Genomic DNA, 22,110 nt, shown 5'->3' with positions numbered 1-22,110 from the left:
ATGTCCCAGGGAGTATGAGCAATGAGCAAGTACAGTATGAAAAGTGCTACGAAAGAAGTAAATTGTGGCACCACAAAGACGCTTGACCCAATTTTTTGAGTGAGAAATGTTAAGAGCCTCAGGGAAAAAGTGGCATTTAGGATGAAACTGAAGGAGGGATGGCAAGGTCTCTGGTCAAAGCTGAAGTCAAATGATGCATGGAGGTCCAGAGTGATACAGGAAGCTGAGTGAGTTAATGGGCAGTACTGGTGGAATTGAATGTTGCCTGGAAAATCCCATGGATGGAGGATCATGGTAGGCTACAGTCCATGGGGTTGCAAAGAGTCAGACACGATTGAGCAACTTACTAGACGAGTGTGCAAGAGTGAGCAGATACTAAAGCTCTCTTAGCCATATCAAGGAGCCTTAGACATTATCATGAGGGAATAGGGGAGCCATTGAAATATATCTAACTTGGAAGAGCCCTGGTCATGGTATTCTATCAGTATTATATGGTGGCGGTGTGTAAGTGAACTGAATGAAAGGTAGCAAGACCAGTATGGAGACCTGTTCAGAAACTCTTGCAGCAGTTCAGATAAGAAATGATAGTGGCTTGAATTTTTAGTAGAAGTAAAGGTGGAAATAGAGAGAGAACAGGCATTTCAGTTGTGGAAACTTGGTATGAAGAGTCAAAAGAGACCACACTCTGGCTTCATTATGTTGCTTGAGAAAGTGCAACACCTTCCACGTGGAGCTGTGTTGGGAGGGAATTGAATACGTAGACTTGGCACCCCAGCTAGAGACCTAGGATGGACAGAGCGGTTTGGGAGGCAGCTCTTAGCAGTGTTAATGATGTCATGAGAGTATGTATTCTCACCCAGGGGGATTTGCAGAATGAAAATTAGGAACGTTCCTAGAATAACCCATGAGTAACGTCACATAATGCAATCAGACATAGGAGGAAGAGTAGCCAGAGGACAGGCTGAATATCAAGGTCATTTGTTTCCTGAAAACCAAAGGGAAGAGCTTTTCGGGCATGAAGGAGCAAAGGGAAAATGATCAATCGCTCCAGATGTTATAGGCAGGAAACCTAAAATAACTGAGGGAAAGGGTTAGGGTGAATTTATCTAGAAGGAGGCTACTTAATGACTTTGAAAGTACATTATAAATGAGTGGAAATTTAGAAGTAAAATTGACAGATTATGTGTTAGAATCTGCACTTTGAAGAAGCAAAGAAATTTTAAAAATAAATAAGATTTGGGGAAATTATGTCTTGGGTCAGAGACCATGATTTCCTGAGGAGACTACATGAGAAGGGATATGGATGTGTGCTTGTGTCAGAGATTTATTTTTAATTTTTGCAAGTGGGTAGAGAGTGAGTGCATAATTTTTGCAAGTGCAGAGAAAGTGAACAGTTCTCTTGATTCATAGCAGGGTACTATTTCACTTTTCTGTCACTTACCTGGAGCACTGGGGAATTTTCTGAATGCAGCCTATTGTATTGTGTAATAATACCTATTTTTAAAGTATAATATTGCATTTCTTGCCTTGTTTTTTGCTAATGACTTATTACTTGATATTTAGTTTGTATTTATTTGAGGCTATAGAAAAGATGTTAGACAAATTTGAGTGAATTTTTATTTGAGTTCAAAATGAGTCATAAAGCAGTGGAGACAACTTACAACATTAATGCGTTTGGCCCTGGAACTGCTAACAAACGTACAGTGGAGCAGTGGTTCAAGAAGTTTTGAGAAGGAGACAAGAGCCTTGACGATGAGGAGCATGGTGGCCAGCCATGGGAAGTTGATAATGACCAGTTGAGAGGATTATCAAAGCTGATCCTCTTACAATTACACAAGAAGTTGTCGAAGAACTCAGTTTCGACCATTCTCCAGTCATTCAGCATTTGAAGCAAATTGGAAAGGTGAAAAAACTTGATAAGTGGGTGTCTGATGAGCTGACTGAAAATCAAATAAATCATCATTGTGAAGTGCTGTTTTCTCTTATTCCACACAGCAACAATGAACCATTTCTTGATCAGATTGTGACATGCGACGAAAAGTGGATTTTTCTATGACAACTGACAACAACCAGCTCAGTGGTTGGACTGAGAATCTCCAAAGCACTTCCCAAAACCAAACTTGCACCAAAAAAGGTCATGGCCACTGTTTGGTGGTCTGCTGCCCACTTAATCCACTATAGCATTCTGAATCCTGACAAAACCATTATATCTAAGAAGTATGCTCAGCAAATCAATGAGATGCACCAGACGCTGCAATGCCTGCAGCCAACCTTGGGGAACACAAAGGGCCCAATTCTTCTCCACTACAACACCGAGCCACACATCACACAATCAACACTTCAAAAGTTGAACAAATTGGGGTAAGATATTTTACCCCTCAAAATATTTTGAATATTTTGCCACATTCACCTGACCTCTCGCCAGCCAACAACGACTTCTCCAAGCGTCTTGACAACTTTTTGTAGGGAAAATGCTTCCACAAAAAGCAAGAGGTAGAAAATGGTTTCCAAGAGTTCTTCGAATCCCGAAGCATGGGTTTATGCTACCGGAATCAACAAACTTATTTCTTATTGGCAAAAATGTGTTGATTGTAATGAATCCTATTTTGATTAATAAAGATGTGTTTGAGCTATTTATAATGATTTAAAATTCAGTCTGAAGCTGCAATTACTTTTGTATCAACCTAATATATAAAGTGAAGTCATATTTTGAAATACATAGTCCACATCTATTTTGATCTTTTGAAATCCACAATGCTTATTTAATAATCTCTTCTTACTACAGCAAGTCTTGAGCACCCAGTGTGTACAGAGTGTAGTAGAAAAAGAAAGTATATGATCCTTTCCCTCTAGAACCTTGCCTTCTGAGAGGAAACAGCCTGAATTGACACGTGATCATATGCTTGTGTTTCCAACTATGGAAGCGTAATCTGAGCAGAGTGTTATAGACTATAAAAGAACTTTTAAGATGAGAGGTGAGTTTTGAAATAAATTTAGGGAAAAAATGTGTAAGGAAACACGTGCTGTGCTGTGCTAAGTCACTTTAGTCGTGTCTGACTTTTTTGTGACCCCCTGAACTGTAGCCCGCCAGGCTCCTCTGTCCATGGGTTTCTCCAGGCAAGAATGCTTTAGCGTGTTGGCATGCCCTCCTCCAGGGGATCTTCCCAACCCAGGGATTGAACCCGCATCTTTTATGTCTCCTGCATTGGCAAGCGAGTTCTTTACCACTAGCACCACCTGGGAAGCGCGTGAGGATACGTATGTATATTTAATACCCAAAAGATAGATTTTGTGTCCTTGAATTTACTGTTGAATGAAAATTTAGCTTATTCCTCAACAAATTAAAAGTTAATAGGATATTTTTTAGTAAGCAAGACACATTCTCCACTACTACCATCGCTTGGATAAAACCATGGATAAAGTCATTAAAAATCTTGCTAAGAAACTTTCTACTTATTCTGTACTACCTGCTTGCTGCTAAGCCACAGTGACTGATGGGAAAGATTAAATTCCTAATTTTCTGTTTTTATTCTCTTATTCCTAGTACGCTGCATTGATCCACCAGTATTGGAGAGTATGAAGCTTAAGGGTGTCATTAAACGCCATTATTACCCTGGGGACAGAATAGACTATGAGTGTTACCGAGGATACTTTTATGTGTTGCCTTATCTCCTCTCAGCTACTTGTGAGCCTAATGGCTCATGGAGCCGTATTGAAGAAGCATGTTTAAGTAAGGAAACGAAACCATTTTTATTTCTTGGGTTTTTTTTTTTTTTTCATTCTCTAGAGATTTTTACACATTTTAAGAGTTAATTTTCCACTATAACAGTAATGATTTTCTCATAAGAAACTAAGTTGTAGATCGCAATCCATTTTTTCTGGCTTTGAGAAATCTCCAGGGAATCTTTCTTGGGGATTGATCCCTAGATAAATGTGAATTTCAAGTTTGCCCTTATAATAATTAAATAAAGAAAATGATATTTCATCAATACAAAAGAGCAGTGTAGAATTTTGATTTTGATTTAAATGTTTTGAAATTGGTATGAAAGAACAAATTTGAAAATTTTCTTTTAGGAAAATCATGTCCAGATATCAAAGTAAAGCATGGTAAAGTCGTTGCCCCAAATGAAACATTTGAGTGGGAATCAGAAGCTCACATTTCTTGTGATGAGGGGTAAGTAAGTTACCCTTTAGAAAGGAAGAAGGTAAACATTGTGAATTTCATTTTGCTTTGCTTCTCAACTTGATCATTTCCTTAAAGTTGATTTCATGTTTCTTTCTAGGTGGTAAGTGGCACTTGAAATGATGTGTTATACTGAAATGATAAGTTACACTGAAAAAAATGTGTAATTAATAGAAAGAAATTTAAATTGAAGAAAAGCAAGATTATATACTTATTATATGTGAGAATAAGCCTATTGGATGTGTCAAAAATGTAATAATCATGATAGCTTTATCCTTAACTACAAAGGACATCTGTTTAAAATGGCCGTTCTCAGAGTTGAAGGCAGGTTCACAGAATGACTGCTATCAGCAGGGTAGGAGGGCTCCTTTCTCTCCACACCCTTTCCAGCATTTATTATTGGTAGCCTTTTAAATGATGGCCATTCTGACAGGTGTAAGGTAATATCTCATTGTAGTTTTGACTTGCATTTCTCTAATAATTAGCAATATTTAGCATTTTTTGTTCATGTGCCTGAAAAAGACACATATGCTTCTTTGGAAAAATGTCTGTCTAGTCCTTCTGCTCATTTTTTTACTATGTTATTTTTGGTATTAAGCTGTGTGAACTCCATATATTGGAAATTAATCCATTCTTGGTAGAATCATTTTAGTTAGAATATTTTCTAGATATTTAGTTAGAAATTTTCTCCCAGGCCATAGGTTTCCTTTATTTATGATTTCCTTTGCCATGCAAAATGGCTTCCCATTTAGTTAGATCCCAGTTTTTTATTTTTGTTTTTATTTTCATTACTCTAGGAGATGTATCCAAAAAAATATTGCCACAATTTATGTTAAAGAGTGTTCTGCCTATGTTTTCCTCGAAGAGTTTTATAATATCAGATCTTACATTTAGGTCTTTAATCCATTTTGAATTTAGTTTTGTATTTATTTGTATGTGGTGTAAAAGAATGTTCTATGTTCTATATGGTGTAAAATGTTCTATATGTAGAATGTTCTATATGGCATAAAAGAATGTTTCATTCTTTTCACATATAGCTGTCTAGTTTTTCCAGCACCACTTATTGAAGAGACTGCCTTATCTCCATTGTCTCTTCTTGCCATGTTTATTGATGGGCTTTCTAGCCTATTCTGTGGTTCTACACGTCTCCTTTTCGGCCAGTACCATACTGTTTTGAAGACTGTAGTGTTATAGTATAGTTTGAAGTCAGGGACCATGGTTCCTCCTGTTCCATACTTCCTTCTCAACAGTGTTTTGGCTATTAGGGGTCTTTTGTGTTTCCGTACAACTTAAAACATTTTTTACTCTAGTTCTGTGAAAAATGCCATTGGTAGTTTGGTAGGGATTGCATTGAATCTATAGATTGTCTTGGGTAGTATAGTCATTTTGACAATGCTGATTCTCTAAATCCAAGAACACAGAATATCTTTCCATCTGTTTGAGTCATCTTCAGTTCCTTTCATAGTATCTTATAGTTTTCAGAGTATAGGTTTTTTGCCTCCTTAGACAGGTTTGTTTCTATATATTTTATTCTTTTTGATGCAGTAGTAAATGGGATTGTTTCCTTAATTTCTTTTTCTGATATTTCATTGTTAGAGTATAGAAGTGCAACAATTTCTGTATATTAATTTAGTGTTTGTCAACTTTTCAAAATTCATTGATGAGCTCTAGTAGTTTTCTGGTAGTGTCTTTAGGATTTTCTATGCATAGCATCACATTATCTGCAAACAGTGATGGTTTTACTTCTTTTCCAATTTGGATTCCTTTTATTTATTTTTCTTCTCCATTTCCCATGGCTAGAACTTCCAAAACTATGTTGAATTATAATGATAGGAGTGGGCATCCTGGTATTTTTCCTGATATTAGAGAAAATGTTTTCCATTTTCACCATTGAATATGATATTAGCTGTGGATTTGTCATATATGGCCTTTATTATGTTGAGCCATGTTTTCTCTAAGCTCACTTTCTGAAGAGGATTTTTAGCATCATAAATATATATTGAATTTTATCATATTATTTTTTCTGCATCTATTGATAGGATCACATGGTTTTTGTTCTTCAGTTTGTTAATGTGGTGTAATGCACTGGTTGATTAATGAATATTTAAAAATCTTATATTCCTGGGATAAATCTCACTGGATCATGATGTATGATCCTTTTAAAGTATTGTTGGAGTTGGTCTGCTAGTATTTTGTTGAGGATTTTTGTTTATATTTTCATCAGTAATTGACCTAAAATGTTCTTTTTTGTGTGATATCTTTGTCTGGTTTTGGTATTAGGGTGATGCTGGTCTCATAGAATAAGTTTGGAACTGTTCTTTCTTCTGCAAGTTTTTGGAATAGTTTCAGAAAGATGGATGGATGTTTGGTAGAATTCACCTGTGAAGCCATACGGTTCTGGAATGTTTTGCTTGTTGGGAGTTTTTAAATTACTGATTCAATTTCTGTACTGGTGATTTCGTCTTGGTTCACTCTTGGGAAATTATCTTTTTCTAAGAATATTTCCATTTCTTCTACAGTAGATTGTCCATTTTATTGGCAAATAGTTGCTTGTAGTAGTCTTTTGTGATCCTTCATATTTCTGATGTGTTGGTTGTAACTTCCTTTTCCTTTCTGGTTTTATTGATTTGGGCCCTCTCCCCCTTTTTCTTGATGAGTCTGGCTAAAAGTCTATCAATTTCTTTATCTTTTCAAAGAACCAGCTTTTAGTTTCATTGGTCTTTTCTATTTTTTTAAAAATTTATTTATTTTAATTGGAGGCTAATTATTGTACAATGTTGTGGTGGTTTTTGCCATACATTGACATGAATCAGTCATGGTTGTACATGCATCCCTCTGGCCCGAACCGCCCTTTCACCTCCCCTCCCCCATCCCATCCCTCTGGGTTGTCCCAGTGCACTGACTTTGAATGCCCTGGTTCATGCATCAAACTTGGACTGGTCATCTATTCCACATATGGTAATATACATGTTTCGATGCTGTTCTCTCAAATCATCCCACCCTTGCCTTCTCCCACAGAGTCCAAAAGTCTGTTCTCTGTATCTGTGCCTCTTTTGCTCTTTTGCATATAGGGTATTTATTGCCATCTTTCTAAATTCCATATATATGAGTTAATATACTGTATTGGTGTTTTTCTTTCTGACTTCTCTCTGCATAATAGGCTCCAGTTTCGTGCATCTTATTTTAACTGTTTTCTTTTTTTTTTTAATTTTTTTATTAGTTGGAGGCTAATTACTTCACAACATTTCAGTGGGTTTTGTCATACATTGATATGAATCAGCCATAGATTTACACTTATTCCCCCTCCCGATCCCCCCTCCCACCTCCCTCTCCACCCGATTCCTCTGGGTCTTCCCAGTGCACCAGGCCCAAGCACTTGTCTCATGCATCCCACCTGGGCTGGTGATCTGTTTCACCATAGATAGTATACATGCTGTTCTTTTGAAACATCCCACCCTCACCTTCTCCCACAGAGTTCAAAAGTCTGTTCTGTACTTCTGTGTCTCTTTTTCTGTTTTGCATATAGGGTTATTGTTACCATCTTTCTAAATTCCATATATATGTGTTAGTATGCTGTAATGTTCTTTATCTTTCTGGCTTACTTCACTCTGTATAATGGGCTCCAGTTTCATCCATCTCATTAGGACTGATTCAAATGAATTCTTTTTGACGGCTGAGTAATATTCCATGGTGTATATGTACCACAGCTTCCTTATCCATTCATCTGCTGATGGGCATCTAGGTTGCTTCCATGTCCTGGCTATTATAAACAGTGCTGCGATGAACATTGAGGTGCACGTGTCTCTTTCAGATCTGGTTTCCTCAGTGTGTATGCCCAGAAGTGGGATTGCTGGGTCATATGGCAGTTCTATTTCCAGTTTTTTAAGGAATCTCCACACTGTTTTCCATAGTGGCTGTACTAGTTTGCATTCCCACCAGCAGTGTAAGAGGGTTCCCTTTTCTCCACACCCTCTCCAGCATTTATTGCTTGTAGACTTTTGGATAGCAGCCATCCTGACTGGCGTGTAATGGTACCTCATTGTGGTTTTGATTTGCATTTCTCTAATAATGAGTGATGTTGAGCACCTTTTCATGTGTTTGCTAGCCATCTGTATGTCTTCTTTGGAGAAATGTCTGTTTAGTTCTCTGGCCCATTTTTTGATTGGGTCATTTATTTTTCTGGAATTGAGCTGCAGGAGTTGCTTGTATATTTTTGAGATTAATCCTTTGTCTGTTTCTTCATTTGCTATTATTTTCTCCCATTCTGAAGGCTGTCTTTTCACCTTACTTATAGTTTCCTTTGTAGTGCAAAAGCTTTTAAGTTTCATTAGATCCCATTTGTTTAGTTTTGCTTTTATTTCCAATATTCTGGGAGGTGGGTCATAGAGGATCTTGCTGTGATTTATGTCGGAGAGTGTTTTGCCTATGTTCTCCTCTAGGAGTTTTATAGTTTCTGGTCTTACATTTAGATCTTTAATCCATTTTGAGTTTATTTTTGTGTATGGTGTTAGAAAGTGTTCTAGTTTCATTCTTTTACAAGTGGTTGACCAGTTTTCCCAGCACCACTTGTTAAAGAGGTTGTCTTTTTTCCATTGTATATCCTTGCCTCCTTTGTCAAAGATAAGGTGTCCATAGGTTCGTGGATTTATCTCTGGGCTTTCTATTCTGTTCCATTGGTCTATATTTCTGTCTTTGTGCCAGTACCATACTGTCTTGATGACTGTGGCTTTGTAGTAGAGTCTGAAGTCAGGCAGGTTGATTCCTCCAGTTCCATTCTTCTTTCTCAAGATTACTTTGGCTATTCGAGGTTTTTTGTATTTCCATACAAATTGTGAAATTCTTTGGTCTAGTTCTGTGAAAAATACCGTTGGTAGCTTGATAGGGATTGCATTGAATCTATAGATTGCTTTGGGTAGAATAGCCATTTTGACAATATTGATTCTTCCAATCCATGAACACGGCATGTTTCTCCATCTGTTTGTGTCCTCTTTGATTTCTTTCATCAGTGTTTTATAGTTTTCTATGTATAGGTCTTTTGTTTCTTTAGGTAGATATACTCCTAAGTATTTTATTCTTTTTGTTGCAATGGTGAATGGTATTGTTTCCTTAATTTCTCTTTCTGTTTTTTCATTGTTAGTATATAGGAATGCAAGGGATTTCTGTGTGTTAATTTTATATCCTGCAACTTTACTATATTCATTGATTAGTTCTAGTAATTTTCTGGTAGAGTCTTTAGGGTTTTCTATGTAGAGGATCATGTCATCTGCAAACAGTGAGAGTTTCACTTCTTCTTTTCCTATCTGGATTCCTTTTACTTCTTTTTCTGCTCTGATTGCTGTGGCCAAAACTTCCAACACTATGTTGAACAGTAGTGGTGAGAGTGGGCACCCTTGTCTTGTTCCTGATTTCAGGGGAAATGCTTTCAATTTTTCACCATTGAGGGTGATGCTTGCTATGGGTTTGTCATATATAGCTTTTATTATGTTGAGGTATGTTCCTTCTATTCCTGCTTTTTGGAGAGTTTTAATCATAAATGAGTGTTGAATTTTGTCAAAGGCTTTCTCTGCATCTATTGAGATAATCATATGGTTTTTATCTTTCAATTTGTTAATGTGGTGTGTTACATTGATTGATTTGCGGATATTGAAGAATCCTTGCATTCCTGGGATAAAGCCCACTTGGTCGTGGTGTATGATTTTTTTAATATGTTGTTGGATTCTGTTTGCTAGAATTTTGTTAAGGATTTTTGCATCTATGTTCATCAGTGATATTGGCCTGTAGTTTTCTTTTTTTGTGGCATCTTTGTCTGGTTTTGGAATTAGGGTGATGGTGGCCTCATAGAATGAGTTTGGAAGTTTACCTTCTTCCGCAATTTTCTGGAAGAGTTTGAGTAAGGTAGGTGTTAGCTCTTCTCTAAATTTTTGGTAGAATTCAGCTGTGAAGCCATCTGGTCCTGGGCTTTTGTTTGCTGGAAGATTTTTGATTACACTTTCGATTTCCTTGCCTGTGATGGGTCTGTTAAGATCTTCTATTTCTTCCTGGTTCAGTTTTGGAAAGTTATACTTTTCTAAGAATTTGTCCATTTCATCCAAGTTGTCCATTTTATTGGCATAGAGCTGCTGGTAGTAGTCTCTTATGATCCTTTGTATTTCAGTGTTGTCTGTTGTGATCTCTCCATTTTCATTTCTAATTTTGTTAATTTGGTTCTTCTCTCTTTGTTTCTTAATGAGTCTTGCTAATGGTTTATCAATTTTGTTTATTTTTTCAAAAAACCAGCTTTTAGCTTTGTTGATTTTTGCTATGGTCTCTTTAGTTTCTATTGCATTTATTTCTGCCTTAATTTTTAAGATTTCTTTCCTTCTGCTAACCCTGGGGTTCTTCATTTCTTCCTTCTCTAATTGCTTTAGCTGTAGAGTTAGGTTATTTATTTGGCTTTTTTCTTGTTTCTTGATGTAAGCCTGTAATGCTATGAACCTTCCCCTTAGCACTGCTTTTACAGTGTCCCATAGGTTTTGGGTTGTTGTGTTTTCATTTTCATTCATTTCTATACATATTTTGATTTCTTTTTTGATTTCTTCTATGATTTGTTGGTTATTCAGAAGCGTGTTATTTAGCCTCCATGTGTTTGAGTTTTTAACAATTTTTTTCCTGTAATTGAGATCTAATCTTACTGCACTGTGGTCAGAAAAGATGACTGGAATGATTTCAATTTTTTTGAATTTTCCAAGACTAGATTTATGGCCCAGGATGTGATCTATTCTGGAGAAGGTTCCGTGTGCACTTGAGAAAAAGGTGAAGTTGATTGTTTTGGGGTGAAATGTCCTATAGATATCAATTAGGTCTAGCTGGTCCATTGTGTCATTTAAAGTTTGTGTTTCCTTGTTAATTTTCTGTTTAGTTGATCTATCCATAGTTGTGAGTGGGGTATTAAAGTCTCCCACTATTATTGTGTTACTATTAATTTCCTCTTTCATACTCGTTAGTGTTTGCCGTACATATTGCGGTGCTCCTATGTTGGGTGCATATATATTTATAATTGTTATATCTTCTTCTTGGATTGATCCTTTGATCATTATGTAGTGTCCTTCTTTGTCTCTTTTCACAGCTTTTATTTGAAAGTCTATTTTATCTGATATGAGTATTGCGACTCCTGCTTTCTTTTGGTCTCCGTTTGCATGAAATATTTTTTTCCAGCCCTTCACTTTCAGTCTGTATGTGTCTCTTGTTTTGAGGTGGGTCTCTTGTAGACAGCATATATAGGGGTCTTGTTTTTGTATCCATTCAGCCAGTCTTTGTCTTTTGGTTGGGGCATTCAACCCATTTACATTTAAGGTAATTATTGATAGGTGTGGTCCCGTTGCCATTTACTTTGTTGTTTTGGGTTCACGTTTATACAACCTTTCTGCATTTCATGTCTAGAGAAGATCCTTTAGCATTTGAAGAGCTGGTTTGGTGGTGCTGAAATCTCTCAGCTTTTGCTTATCTGTAAAGCTTTTGAGTTCTCCTTCATATCTGAATGAGATCCTTGCTGGGTACAGTAATCTGGGTTGTAGGTTATTCTCTTTCATTACTTTCAGGACGTCCTGCCATTCCCTTCTGGCCTGGAGGGTTTCTATCGATAGATCAGCTGTTATCCTTATGGGAATCCCTTTGTGTGTTATTTGTTGTTTTTCCCTTGCTGCTTTTAATATTTGTTCTTTGTGTTTGATCTTTGTTAATTTGATTAATATGTGTCTTGGGGTGTTTCGCCTTGGGTTTATCCTGTTTGGGACTCTAAGGGTTTCTTGGACTTGGGTGGCTATTTCCTTCCCCATTTTAGGGAAGTTTTCAGCTATTATCTCCTCGAGTATTTTCTCATGGTCTTTCTTTTTGTCTTCTTCTTCTGGGACTCCTATGATTCGAATGTTGGGGCGTTTCACATTGTCCCAGAGGTCCCTGAGGTTGTCCTCATTTCTTTTGATCCTTTTTTCTTTTTTCCTCTCTGCTTCATTTATTTCCACCATTTTATCTTCTACCTCACTTATCCTATCTTCTGCCTCCATTATTCTACTCTTGGTTCCCTCCAAAGTGTTTTTGATCTCATTCATTGCATTGTTCATTTTTAATTGACTCTTTTTTATTTCTTCTAGGTCTTTATTAAACAATTCTTGTATCTTTTCAATCTTTGTTTCCAGGCTATTTATCTGTAACTCCATTTTGTTTTCAAGATTTTGGATCATTTTTATTATCATTATTCTAAATTCTTTTTCAGGTAGATTCCCTATCCCCTCCTCTTTTGTTTGACTTGGTGGGCATTTTTCATGTTCCTTTACCTGTTGGGTATTTCTTTGCCTTTTCATCTTGTTTAGATTGCTGTGTCTGGAGTGGACTTTCTGTATTCTGGAGGTCTGTGGTTCCTTTTTATTGTGGAGGATTTACCCAGTGGGTGGGGTTGGACGTTTGGCTTGTCAAGGTTTCCTGGTTAGGGAAGCTTGCGTCAGTGTACTGGTGCATGGAACTTGATTTCTTCTCTTTGGAGAGCAATGGAGTGTCCAGTAATGAGTTTTGAGATGGGTCTATGTGTTAGGTGTGACCTTGGGCAGCCTGTATGTTGACATTCAGGGCTATGTTCCTGTGTTGCTGGAGAATTTGCGTGGTATGTCTTGCTCTAAAACTTATTGGCTCTTGGGTGGTGGTTGGTTTCAGTGTAGGTATGGAGGCTTTTGGACGGTCACCTATTACTTAAAGTTCCATGTAGTCAGGAGTTTTCTGGTGTTCTCAGGTTTTGGGCTTAAGTTTCCTGCCTCTGGATTTCAGTTTTATTCTTCCTGTAGTCTCAGGACTTCTCCAACTATACAGCACTGATAATTAAACTTCTAGGTTAATGGCGAAAAGATTCTCCCCCATTAGGGACACCCAGAGAGGTTCACAGAGTTACATGAACAGGAGAAAAGGGAGGAGGGAGATAGAGATGAGTAGGAGGAGAAAAAGGGGGACTCGAGGAGAGAGACAGATCTACGCAGCTGTCTGTTCCCAGAGTGTTCTCGTATCTCAGACACCTACAAGGATTCACAGAATTGGATTGGGAAGAGAAGGGGAAAGGAGGAAATAGAGGTGTTCTGAGGTAGAAAACAGAGAGTCAAGATTGGGAGAGAATAATCTTCGGTTTAAAGATAGGGCTTCTCTTTTTTTTTTTGTAAGGTTATAGTGTAGTGAAGATGAAAATGAAGAGTAGTAGAGGAGTACTAGAGGACTTTAAAAGAAATAAGAGAAAAAGAAAAATAGAAAATAGAAGAGAAAAAGGAAAGAAGAAAAAAGAGAAAAAAAAAAGAAAAAGAAGAAAAAAAAAAGAAAGAAAAAAAAATTTTTTTTCCCCCTAATTAAAAAAATCATAAAAATCTATGAAAATGAAAGTTAAGGAGTAATGGGGGAGTAATAGGGAATTTTAAAGGAAAATAAAAGAGAAAAAATAAAAAAGAAAAAATATAAAAAGAAAAAAAAATTTTTTTTTCCCTTACTTAGAAAAAATAAAAAAAAAAAAAAGTAAAAATATGTCTAGGAATTTCTCTGGAGCTGTTGCGGTCAGTGTGGGTTCGGCTCAGTTTCAGATAGCTCCTCGTTCCAGCTTGCACTTCTCGATATCTACAGGGCCCTTCCGGTGAAGTCGGTGTTTTCTACAGGGATTTTAATCTGTTGCACCAGTCCCTTCTGAAGCGGTTCCCTTTGTTTATTTGGCTTCTGTTTGCCGGTCTCTTCAGAGCCTCATCTCCGCCCTGACACAGGCGGGCGGAGGTGGACTCTTATTCAGGTAGCTAGTTCCGTCGCTCTGCGGGGAGGGGCTGGCGCTGCAGGGAGGGGCTGGCGCTGTGAGGGCGGGCTTGCGCCGTGGGGATGGGCTGGCGCTGCCGGGAGGGGCTGACGCTGCTTTCTCCGTCTGCGCTGCTCAGGCTCCCGGCTGTTCTATGTGGAGCGCGCCCCGCGCTGCGCGCGGTTCCAGCCCTCGGGTGTTCCACAAAAGCGCGGAAGGAAAAGCTGCGCCTGCTCTCTGTGCCTTCCCCGTCAGAGCGGTCCAGGCAGCCAGGGGCTTGATGGGCGCGCTATCCCCAGGTGTGGCGCACTCACTCCCTTCCGCGGACCCAGTCTCAGTTTCCGCTGGCGCCAGTCGGGTGCGCGCGCCTTCCGCCCTCTGCGTCCCCAGCCCCAGTCCCCGCCCACGCCGGTCGGGTGCCTGCGCCCTGTGTCTCACCGCGACCTTCCCCTCCCCCCTGCCTCCTGCCTCCGGCGGGGCTGGGCCCGTCCGCAGCCTGCGAGCTCTTCTCGGGACTTTCCCCCTCCCTTTGTTCTGCGAACGGCCGGCAGTGTGTTCCCGCCGGTTAATTTTCTCTCTCTTTTGGTCTCCCACAGTTCAAGTTGGCACCTCACAGAAGCTCCCTCCGATTGTCCTCAGGGCACTCAGGCCCGGACCCTAGCCCAAGCAAGACCGCCTAAGACTCCCTTCCCGGGACGGGTCTCCGTCCTTAGCTCTTTTGTCTCACTTTTTATCTTTTATATTTTGTCCTACCTCCTTTTGAAGACAATGGTCTGCTTTTCTGGGCGCCTGATGACCTCAGCTAGCGATCAGAAGTTGTTCTGTGAAGTTTGCTCTGCATTCAGTTATTCTTTTGATGAATTTGTAGGAGAGAAAGTGGTCTCCCCGTCCTACTCCTCCGCCATCTTCTATTTTAACTGTTTTCAAACTTCTAGTTCAAAGTTTCATTTGTTGCTGCTCTGATCTTTATGATTTCCTTCTTTTTACTGACTTTGACTTTTATTTGTTCTTCTTTCTCTAGTCACTTTAAGTGTAATGTTAGGTTGTTTATTTGAGATATTTCTTGTTTCCTGAGGTAAGTTTATATCACTATAAAATTCCCTTTTACTACCGCTTTTGCTGCAGCCCATAGGTTTTAGATCATGTTTTCATTTTCATTTGTGTCTAGGTATTTTTTTAAAATGTCCTCTTTGGTTTCTTCAGTGATTCATTGGTTGTTCTATAGCATACCATGTAGCCTCCACATGCTTGTGTTTTTTGCAGTTTTTTTTTTTTCTTTTAGTTGATTTCTGACCTCACAGGGTCATGGTTGAAAAAGATGATTGGTATGATTTCAGTTTTCTTAAATTAGCAGAAATTGCTTTGTGGCCCAGCCTGTGATCTACCCTAGAGAATGTTCCATGTGTACTTGAAAAGAATGTGTATTCTGCTGCTCTTGGATGAAATGCTCTATAAATATTAAGTCCATCTAGTTCAATATGTCACTTAAGGCTCTTGTTTCCTTATTAATTTTCTGTCTGGATGATCTATCCATTGATGTAAGTGGGGTGTTAAAGTGCCCTACTATTATTGTATTACTGTCAATTTTCCCTTTTTGGCTGTTAGCACTTGGCCGTATGTACCAAGGTGCTCCTATATTGGGTGCATATATATTTAAATTGTTATATTTTCTTCTTGGATTGGTTCTTTGCTCATTATATAGTGTCCTTCTTTGTCTCTTGTAGTAGGCTTTATTAAAGAGTATTGTGTCTGCTAGAAGTGTTGCAACTCTGACTTTCTTTTGATTTCCATTTGCATGGAATAGCTCTTTCCATTTCCTCACTTTCAGTGTGTGTGTGTCTCCAGATCTGAGGTGACTTTCTTATAGACAGCATGTATATAGGTCTTGTTTTTGTAATCATTTAGCCAGTCTGAGTCTTTTGGTTGGAGCATTTAGTCCACTTACATTTAAAGTAATTATTGATATGTATGTTCCTTTTGTCATTTTGTTGATTTTTTTTTTTTTTTTGCTTTTTTTCTCCTTTCTTTCTCATCTCTTTTGATGACTATCTTCAGTGTTATATTTGGATTCCTTTATCTTTTTTATGTGTACATCTATTACAGTTTTTCTGTGGTTACATGAGATTCTTGTATAGGAGTCTATATTTATACATGTTTTAAGTTGCAGATTTCTTAATTTCAAATGTATTTTAGATATCCTGCCTTTTATTCTCCTCCCCTCACAATTACTGTTTTTGATTTTATATTTCACATCCAATTGTTTTGTGTATCCTTTAACTGCTTATTGTAGATACAAATTATTTCATTGCTTTTTTCTTTTAACTTCCCTACTAGCTTTGTGTGTGGATGATTTTCTAACTATAAGTTTGCCTTTACCTATAAGCTTTTCCATTTTATAATTTTCTTCTTTTTATTTGTGATCTTTTTATTTCCACAGAGAATTTTCTTTATTGTTTGTTGTAAAGATGCTTTGGTAATAATGAATTATTTTAGCTTTTGCTTGTCTCTAAAACTTTTGATTTCTCCATCAAATCTGAATGAGAGAGCTTTGCTGAATAGAGTATTCTTGATTGTAACTTTTTGACTTTCATTACTTTAACGCCTCTTCTTTATGGCCTACAGAGTTTCTGCTGGAAAATTAGTTGACAGCCTTATTGGAGTAATCTCATATGTTATTTGTTGATTTTCACTTGTTGCTTTTAATATTTTCTCTTTATCTTTAGTTTTTGTCATGGTATGTCATGGTATATTCTATGTCATGGTATATTCCTCTGTGGGTTAATCCTGTATGACACTCTCTGCATTTCCTAGACCTGGGTGACTGTCCCTTTCCAGGTTAGGGAAGTTTTTCAGCTATTATCTTTTCAAATATTTTCTCAGGCCCTTTCTCTCTCCTCCTTCTGGGACCCCAATAATGCAAATGCTAGCATGCTTAATGTTGTCCCAGAAGTCCCTTAAATTGTCCTCATTCTTTTTCATTCTTTTTTCTGTTCCATGGCACTGATTACCTCCACTCTGTCCGCCACGTCACTGATCTGTTCTTCTGCCTCATTTACTCTATTGATTCCTTCTGGTGTAGTTTTCATTTCAGTTATTGTATTCTTTAATTGTATTTGGTTTTTCTTATTAATTTCTAATTCTTTGTTAAAAAACTTCTAATTTTTCACTTTGTGCATCCATTCTCCTGAGTTCTTTGGTCATCTTTACTATCATTACTCTGAACTCTTTCTTGGGTCGATTCCATTTCTCCATGTCAGTTAGTTCTCCTGGGGTTTTATCTTGTTCCTTCATCTGAAATGTATTTTTCTGTGTCTTCATTTTCTTTACATTGCTATTTGTATTTTTTGTATGTGGTAAGTTGGCTACTCTTTTTTGATTTTGGAGAAGTGACCCTCTGTAGGAAATGTTCAAAGCATCCCAGCAGTGCACTACCCTCTCATCACTCAAGGGCCCAGGATTAGCTGGCCTGCATTTGTAGACTCAGTCTGCAAGCTGCAGGGCTGTAATTTTCTTGCTTCTAGTGTCAGCCGCACGGCCACTGGAGGGATCTTGGTCCTCTGTTGTGCAGGGTCATGTCTAGTGAAGTGAAAGTCGCTCAGTCATGTCTGACTCTTTGCGACCCCTGATCTATACAGTACATGGAATTCTCCAGGCCAGAATACTGGAGTGGCTAGCCTTCTCCTCCTCCAGGGGATCTTCCCAATCCAGGGATTGAACCCAGGTCTCCTGCATTGTGGGCAGATTCTTTACCAGCTGAGGCACAAGGGAAGCCCAAATGTGGCTGTGGGCTCAGGAAGTCTTTAGGCAGCCTGTCTGCACATGCTCATTTGTTGTTTGGCCTGAGGTGTCTCCAGCACTGGATCCTACAGACTGTTGAGGGGCCAGGTCTTGGTGCCAAAATATCAGCCTCTGGGAGGGCTCACACAGATGAATGCTCCCTGATATATCTGCCATGCACGTGTGCTCAGTCGTGTTCAACTTTGCAACCCCATGGGCTGTAGCCCTCCAGGCTCCTCTGTCCATGGACTTTCCCAGGCAAGACTACTGGAATGTGTTACCATTTTCTTCTCCAGGGGATCTTCCCAACCCAGGGATCAACCTGCATCTCCTACATTGACAGGCAGATTCTTTACTGGGCCATCTGAGAAGTCCTATATATCTGCCACCAATGTCTATATCCCCAGAGTGAATCACAGCCACCCCCTGCTTCCTCAGGACACCTTTCAAGATCAGTAGGTAGTTCTGATTCAGGATCCTATGAATTTATTGCTTTTGCCTTTGTTCCTGGTGTCTATGAAATGTTTGTGTACCCCTTTAGAGTGAAGTCTCTTATTTCTCCCAGTCCTGTGAGCTCCTGTAATCAAGCTCTGGTGGCTTTCAAAGCCAGATGCTCTGGGATCTCCTCTTCCTAGTGCTGGAGTCTTGGGTTAGGGGCTTCACTGGGACTCAGAACTTGCTCTAGTGGTAAAACCTCTATAATATAATTATTCTATAATTTGTGGGGCACCCACCTAAGGGAATGGGATTTGCCCTCCTACCAGTCTCTTTGTGGTTCCATCTTTTTGTTTCTAGCTATAGGGCACCTTTTCTGGTAGGCTTCAGTCTTTTTCAGTGATGATTGTCCTGTAGATTGTTGTGATTTTGGTATTCTTGTTAGAGGGGGTGAGTTTAAGGTCCTTCTACTCTGCCATCTTAGCTGCTCTGTCTTTGTCTTTTGAGAGTTTGATTATTATGTGTCTTAGTATGGACTTCTTTAAGTTCTTTTTACCTGGAAGTTGTTGAATTTCTTGATTGTATTTGTGTTTCTCATCAAATTTTGGAAGTTCTCTGCCATTATTTTTTAAAATGTTTTCTCTGTCCCTCTCTGTCTCTCCTCTGAGATTCCCAAAATGTGTATGATCCTCTTGATGATGTCACACAAGGCCTTTAGGGACTGCTCATTTTTCTTCACTCTGTTTTCTTTCTGTTGTTCAGATTCAACAACTTCCCCCATTCTATATTTAGATTCACTGATACCTTCTTTCCGCGTGCTCAAATTTTCTTTAAATCCCTCTACTGAGTTTTTTTGTACCAGGTATTGTACGTTAAGCCCAGAGCTCCTTCTTGATTTCTTCTTAGGTTATCTGTCTCCTCATGATGGGCTTCCTAGGTGGTAAATAATCTGCCTTTCAATGCAGGAGACACAAGAGACGAGGGTTGGATCTCTGGGTTGGGAAGATACCCTGGAGTAGGAGATGACAACCGACTCCAGTGTTCTTGCCTGGAAAATTTCATGGGCAGAGGAGTCTGGCAGGCTGCAGTCCATGGGGTCCCAAAGAGTTAGACACGACTGAGCAGGCACACATGAGCATTCTCCTTAGGATTGTTCTGCTCTGCTCTTGCATGATTTTCTTGATTTTCTGCACATCTTTCTTTAGTTGTTCGAGCATATTTAAGATAGTCCTTATCTAATCTATCTGTCATCAGATGTTTTTCAGGAGCAGTTCCTGTTCATTTAATTTTATTTTTATTTTGAATGGGCCATACTTTCCTGTTTCTTTGTATACCTGGTGATTTTTTGTGAAATACTGGACATTGGAATTTAATAATATGGTAACTTTGGAAGTCAGATCCTCCCCTTTCCCTCAACATTGCAGTTTTTGTTACTGTTTTTTGATTGCTGTAGGATATTTCTCTGCCAGCCATCAGCCTGAGTTGTAAACTGAAGGTCTTGTCAGGCTGTTTCTGAGTTTTTCCCTGAATATGCACACTTACTTTCTAAATTTTCCCTCATATGCAGTTGTTTTTGAATGTCTAATCTTTATTTATTGACTTCTAAAGCATTAAAATGAAGTTGAAGGCAAAAATCAAATTGGAAGCAAATGGTGCCCGATCTTTAAATCCCATGTAATTCACTTCAGCCAACAAGAACGGGGCTTGCAAGCGTCTGCAAGACATGAGAGCAATGGCTACCCACCGTTTTCTGTGGTCAGGAACCAAAGTCGGCAATCAGAGTACATGCCCTTGGTTCTTGGAGGGCAGCCCTTTCTGGGTCCTCTGCCTCCTGCAATCTGTGTGTGAGCCGCTCAGGAACACATGCCCAGCTGCCTGCGACACTGCTGAGAGTGGGAATGGGTAGCTGCTATTTTCCTAAGAGCTGAAATTGACTGAAATGAATGTGATTTGCCTGTCTGAGCTTTCCTCTGGAACTTGCAATTCTTCAACAGACTCCAAAGTTCAAAAATAGTGACATCAGGCAGACTCTACCATTGCAGTTTTTGTCTAGTTATGGAGACAGATTCCTAGTGCCTCCAACTCTGCCACCTTCCACAAGTCTTCTCCTAAAACACTACAATATACCAAAAAATGAGGGCAACTTGATGGAGAAGTCGACTAGAACCTTGTGCAAGCAGTTTCACTGATTATTTTTAAATTCGTTAAGTAAAAATATTAGAACGTTCTGTCATAGATATAGAGAGCCTATTAGGCACTTTGAAAGGTTCCAAAAACTTAAAGCATAGACTCTTCTTAAAAAAAAATTAAAAAATTGAAACAATATATACTAGTATAATATATTAAAGCAAAATAGTAAATAAGAAGTGCCGAATACATACAATTATTTAATGATCATTACAATGAGAGTCCAGAGGAAGGAAAGAGCACTGTGAATTTAAATTATCAGAAAAGATTAAGAGAAGATTGCATTAAGTAGCAGTCCTAAGCTGTTCCTAGGGAGATATTCTGACCAACCTAGATAGCATATTAAAAAGCAGAAACATTACTTTGTCAATAAAGGTCCATCTAGTCAAGGCTATGGTTTTTCCAGTAGTCATGTATGGATGTGAGAGTTGGACTCTAAAGAAAGCAGAGCGCTGAAGAACTGATGTTTTTGAACTGTGTTGTTGGAGAAGACTCTTGAGAGTCCCTTGGACTACAAGGAGATCCAGCCAGTCCATCCTAAAGGAGATCAGTCCTGGATGTTCATTGGAAGGACTGATTTTGAAGCTGAAACTCCAATACTTTAGCCACTTGATGCAAAGAGCTGACTCATTGAAAAAGACCCTGATGCCGGGAGGATTGGGGGCAGGAGGAGAAGGGGACAACAGAGGATGAGGTGGTTGGATGGCATCACTGACTCTATGGACATGAGTTTGAGTAAACTCCGGGAGTTGGTGATGGACAGGGAGGTCTGGCATGCTGCAGTCCATGGGGTCACAAAGAGTCGGACTCAACTGAGCTACTGAACTGAACTGAACCGAAAGAATATTAAAAAGAGGTAAAACTTACCTAGCAGTATGTGTCAGATGCTAACTTATTCTCAAAGCAATCCCATGAGGTATGTCCTATTGTGTCATTTACATAGATGAGGAAATTGAGCGAGAAAAACAGTAAAAGGCTTTCCCAAGCTCAAATAACAAGTCCGTCATGCAACTAGAACTTGAATACAGGCAGGCAAGCTCTAGAGCCTGGTCTCTGTTTCTCAGTTCTAACTGAACAGTGGTGGAAGCAAAAGCTCAGAAGTGAAAGTGTGATGCATTTTCCAGAGAGAGCAAAGATGCCAGCATGACAGAGTCATGGAGACTTTTTGCTGTGGGCCAATGTGTGTTCACAGGCAATAACTCTTTATTTGACTAAAATTGCAGATTTGGTTAGCACTTTCATTTTTATCATGTCACTTAAGAAATGTCTCCCTCAAAGTACGATAGTATAGAAAAACAACCATATAAAAGTTTTCACTATTATGTGTGCTGTTAAAGAAACAGTAACCTCTTCTTTTTTCTATTTAGTTATTTCTTAAGAGGAAAACCTATTATAGTTTGTAACCTAATTGGAGAGAATGTGTCTTGGAGTGATACGATTCCACACTGTGAAAGTAAGTAAATTCTCACTTTAGAATTTGGATCAAGAACGTTCAAACTTTTTGGCTTCAGAATCTGTTTTTGCTTTTAAATCAGCAATGATCCCAAAGAGCTTTTCTTTATGTGCCTTGCAGTGCTAAGTTGCTTGAGTCGTGTCCCAACTCTGCGATCCTATGGACTGTAGCCCACCCTGGGATTCTCCAGGCAAGAATACTAGAGTGGGTTACCATGCCACCCTTCTTGGGATCTTCCCCACCCAGAGAATGAACCCGTATCTCTTATGTCTCCTGTGTTGGCAGATG

The 22,110-nt window shown here is 38.8% G+C and overlaps 1 protein-coding gene across 1 annotated transcript in view; it reads left to right on the top strand.

The window, feature by feature from the left end:
- The window catches only part of LOC122707480 (membrane cofactor protein-like), a 69,130-nt gene that overhangs the window by 4,948 nt on the left and 42,072 nt on the right, over nt 1–22,110 (top strand). Inside the window, exons 2-4 of the mRNA XM_043922938.1 lie at nt 3,545–3,730; nt 4,075–4,174; nt 21,737–21,822. Coding sequence (XP_043778873.1) covers nt 3,545–3,730; nt 4,075–4,174; nt 21,737–21,822 — 372 coding nt within the window. The remainder of the gene's footprint in view (nt 1–3,544; nt 3,731–4,074; nt 4,175–21,736; nt 21,823–22,110) is intronic.

Source organism: Cervus elaphus, chromosome 14 (assembly GCF_910594005.1).
Source record: "Cervus elaphus chromosome 14, mCerEla1.1, whole genome shotgun sequence".
In the NCBI taxonomy this organism is placed as follows: domain Eukaryota; kingdom Metazoa; phylum Chordata; class Mammalia; order Artiodactyla; family Cervidae; genus Cervus; species Cervus elaphus.
This window is presented reverse-complemented; position numbering and strand designations above follow the sequence as displayed.